Here is a 4,866-nt window from a genome sequence, read left to right on the forward strand (position 1 = left end):
GTGGTCAACTGATTTTATCTTAGGTGTGGCCGTGTTTATGAAGGAAAAATATATTTAATTTCGGGCGTGGCGTGGCAGGTTGAGAATTTAAAATAACTATGTGACCATAAATTATACTTACGAAATAGTTGGGCGAGGTCATGTTTGTGAAGGAAAAATATATTTAATTTCGGGCGTGGCAGTTGTAGAAAGCAGGTTGAGAATTTAAAATAACTATATGACCATAAATTATACTTACGAAATAGTTGGGCGAGGTCATGTTTTTGAAGGAAAAATATATTTAATTTCGGGTGTGGCAGTTGTAGAAAGCAGGTTGAGAATTTAAAATAATTATATGACCATAAATTATACTTACGAAATAGATTTCTATCTTTGGTGGAGTCAACATTTTTAATAGCTGTGACCTAAATTATGAAATAGATTTATATCTTGGGTGGGGTCTGCAGAAAGTTGGTCAAGAATGTTGGGTGTGTACTGAATTTACAGGAAAAAAACAACCCAAGCGTGCACAATATAAGCTGCGATAAACTTAAGAAAACAACCATATCAAACAAGCAAAAGTAAAGGAAATCTCAGAAAAGATATTCAGAAAAGAAAGATATACTAATTTCAAAGCAATGGTAAGTATTTAAAATAACAGTTTATAATTTAGATTTAAATTCTTATAGTATTTAAATATATTTCATTTAACAGGCCACAGGAGGAAATTTAAATTTTGAAGCAGGAAGTAGTGATTTTCCTGTAAGTAGTATTTAAAATAATATAGTTTATAATTTAGATTTTTATGATTTTAAATATATTTCATTTAACAGGAAGATAATGTAATTGATGTAGATTCCCAAGTAAGTATTTAAAATAATATAGTTTATAATTTAGATTTTAATTTTTATGATTTTAAATATATTTTATTTAACAGCCATCAGGAGATAGTTATGACAAGACTATGGATGCTCCTGTATGTAGTTTAAAATAATATAGTTTATAATTTAGATTTTAATTTTTATGATTTTAAATAAATATAGAGTATAATAGATTTAATTAATCGAAGTGAACTCTTTCACAAACAGGGAATACAAGTTAGGGGGGTAAAAAAAAATTGTTGATAAATGACAAAGTAATTTATATACAGGCATCTAGATTGAAAGAAGAACTAAAAAAGGAAGAAGAAGAAGAAGAAGAAGATGATGATGATGATGATGATATATGAAAAAAAAAAGAGCAGGAAGAATGTGACAGAATCATACGGATGAGAGAGGAACAAGTAAGTATGATGTATGATGATGATGATGATGATGATTATATTGAAAAAAAAGAGCAGGAAGAATGTGACAGAATCATACGGATGAGAGAGGAACAAGTAAGTTTTTTTTTTTTTTTATTAAAAAATTTAAAAAAAGTATAACAAGGTAACTTATATACAGGCATCTGTAGAAAAAATGTTTTTAAAAGAAAAACTACAAGACAGTGAATACATTCAGTGGAGGGAAGAAAATAGAGAAGAATTAGAAGGATACTTGCATTTTATGAGGGAAGAAAGGAAAAGAAGGGAAGAAAGGAAAAGACGAGAAAGAGAAAGCGGTATGAGCAGCCAGGGGGGAGGAAATTCATAAACTCCTCCTCAACCTCCCCCCTCCTCCAACTTCCCCCCCTGAAATTACCTATATAATGTTCATCCACGCATCCGGGAACATTATAAGAAATCCGACTTAAAATGAATTGTAAGTATATTTTTCTTATATATCTATTTAATTAATAATATAATAAATAGGGAAAATATTTTAGATTTCGGTACTTTGGATTCGGGTGCATTAGATTGGAATACTTCATATTCAAGATGTGAGTAATAAACATAATATTTTAAAATAATGTATATATATTTATTTATTTAATTCATATTAATATAAAATAGATTTCAACCCTTGCAATGTATGGAGGGATAATGTCGGAGTAATTATAGACTTTGAAGCTTTCACAATAGATGGCATGGACCTACCGTTTAATACGTTATGCAGACAACTTGGTTTTGTGGCACAAAACTCGAATGAATATCAAAAAATTGAATTTTATAATGAAATAATTACTTTTAAAGATTTAAGTTTTGCTAATAAAAAAAATGTAAGATTTGGCAATTATTTACATGGTTTATATTTAGCATATGAAAAACAATATTTCGGAAATTGGGAAAAAAGTGATAATGTGTGCAAAATTTTATATAATTTATTTTTAAAATATAAATTTTTTTACTATAAAGGAGGAGAAATTGAAAAAAATTATTTGAACTTAACTTCAGAAATATACAATGTGAATATTCCGTATTTTGATCTTGAAGAACGGGGAGTGCCCAAATCTTCAAAAATTCGAGTTCCATGTCCCTATCATACTAAAATATATCCGCATTATTGCCATGCTCCGAAGAACTGGAATATAGAGAGGCCATGTCCTCATCATCATGAAATATACCCGCATATATGTATGCCACCAAATGCGTTATTTTACGGGAAAATTTGCCCATTCCACACCCGGTTTACACAACATTGCAGCTTATGCGATGTTTTTTCGTATAAAGCATTTATGATCGAGCAAGGTAAGTACATTTTATTATTATTATTATTATATAAAAATTGGTAAATATGATTATATATATATATTTTTATTTATTTTGTACAGGTTTCTGGCAATAACTGCATTTTAAATAACTGTATGTTTTTGAAAAATAAAACAATTTTTTATATTTTAAATATTTTTATTCATTGAATTACAACATTGATTATACATTATAGTCGGTGGGCGTGCCAAATATAGATGTTGTTCGGCAAATTTCTTTACAAATTCATCATTATAAAATTTATCAGTTTTACTCAGTTCTTTTAAACATTGGTTTCTATTCATTTTATATAGAAAATACAGACAGAAAAATCCACAATTCATCGAATATAAACTCTGATGAACAATATTATTCCAACAGCAATTTCTGGAATTTCGTTTAACAAATGTAATAATTTTCGGTTTAGTTGGTTTCATTCCATAACTATCGTAGTAAAAACAGGTTTTTCCATCGAAAAATGCGGATACCCAATGACTTCCAGGCTTATTTTTTTCGTCTAGATTAATTATAAATGATTTATATTTACCGATGCAAACGGGTAAATCATCGGATGCGAAAACTCCTCCGAAAGTTCTTTTAATTTTTTGGTCACTGGAGGCCAATTTCCATAACGTAATAGTATTCATTAGTAATCTACAAATACTGTCCTTGAGTGATCAATTTCAAGAGTGTTATTATATTCAAGTAAACAAATAACGTTTACAGTTTCTAATATAGCGGTTGCAAACTTTAATTCAATTGATATGTTTCCTTGTTCGCTTACACTAATATGCGATTCTGATGCCGAACGATCGGGAGAAAGATCAAAAGAATATAAAGTATAGCCATCTTTATAATCCCGGTAGGATATATTTGTAAATTTATGGTGATTAATACATCCTATATCTTCAAATAATGATATAAAATTTCTTGCGTATATGCTATTTGTATAATCGGGCGTGTACGGTTTTGATGGGATCATTTGGTTGTCTTTTAATAGACATATATAATTTAAATTGTAATTTTTAAAATTGAAAGGATTATATTTTACATTTCCATTAAATGCGGTATTAGAAACTAAACCGATAGTCATTCTATAAGGTAATTGCCCAATTACTGCATTTGAGATATTAGTAGACTGTATTCCGCTACTTAAAGTAAAAACTTTTATATCTGCTCTTCGAAATGGCATTTTTATGACACCCGTTTGCAATGCTTTTTCTATGCCTATTTGAACAGATGAACTAACATCTACTTTATTAATTTTTAAAGATGCATTTTTAATAATAATTTTATAGTTATCATTAGATGCCATTAAAGCAAAATTATCCTTAGATCTTTCCAATTTAATTCTTAAATCTACGTTATTAATTAACAATTTAGGTTGATGCGACAAATCAATATGTAATCGTCCTACTAAATCTATTAGTTTACTTTGTTTAGCAACATTAAATCTTTTAGTCAATCCCTCATTATTTTCTTCTATCGAATCCATATATTGTGCAGTATCTTTATAAAATAATGCACTTGTTAAAAATGTTTTTTGAGCATCCTTTGAATAAAATAATAAGGCATCTAAAATCGCCCGATATGGATAATTAACATTTGAAATAATTTGCTTGTCGTTTAGAAAAACAGTACATTGTGAAAACAAACTATTTAAAAAATAATTAACAGGTACAACTTTTTCATCAGCTCCCACATCTGTTCCATCCTTTTTGGCAATTTTTACTTGAACATGCAGATAAATTGAATGTAAGTCGATATAATTTTCACCAGAACCGGATACATAAAATTCAATAGGTGCACGACTGTCAGAAATTGTCGCAATTGGGTGAACTATAACTTCCGATGTACTGTCGATAGCGAGTTGAGTCGAAACGGTACTAAATAAATCCAACTCACTTTTAGTGCAGGGGCACGAATGGGGGTCCATTTTCTCATTCGGTAAATATATCTTGTACTTTCCGTCTTTTATTCTGTGACTGAACTAATCTTCTCAATCGTTTTCTTTTTATACCCGATCCGCTTTGTACTTTTTTAACTATATCATCTTTGATTTCGCTGCCGATATCTTTTAAATGCGCTTTTGTTGACTCTTTAAATGATTTTCCCGCAATTACGTCTGATCCAACACCCGTGGCAAGATTTAATACTTTTCGTCCAAGATATTTTCCAACTTTCCTAAGGATAGGTATAGATTGACGAAATAAATCTCCAAAAAATCCATAACCACGCTGTATTTGGGGCCCTGAAAAATAACCTCTTCCTCCCATTCCCAA

The 4,866-nt window shown here is 29.5% G+C and overlaps 1 protein-coding gene across 1 annotated transcript; it reads right to left on the reverse strand.

The window, feature by feature from the left end:
- Positions 1–3,230: 3,230 nt before the first annotated feature.
- LOC136974136 (uncharacterized protein F54H12.2-like) lies at positions 3,231–4,520 on the reverse strand. The gene has a single exon (XM_067268936.1). It carries the CDS (start codon positions 4,518–4,520, stop codon positions 3,231–3,233), a length of 1,290 nt encoding a protein of 429 aa, XP_067125037.1.
- Positions 4,521–4,866: the final 346 nt, after the last annotated feature.

This window comes from Centruroides vittatus, unplaced genomic scaffold, assembly GCF_030686945.1.
Source record: "Centruroides vittatus isolate TY-2023 unplaced genomic scaffold, ASM3068694v2 contig_343, whole genome shotgun sequence".
NCBI classification, from domain to species: domain Eukaryota; kingdom Metazoa; phylum Arthropoda; class Arachnida; order Scorpiones; family Buthidae; genus Centruroides; species Centruroides vittatus.

Bases quoted from the DNA above. Each gene is read 5' to 3' on its own strand.
- LOC136974136 (XM_067268936.1), bottom strand. From the start codon at position 4,520: ATGGACCCCCATTCGTGCCCCTGCACTAAAAGTGAGTTGGATTTATTT.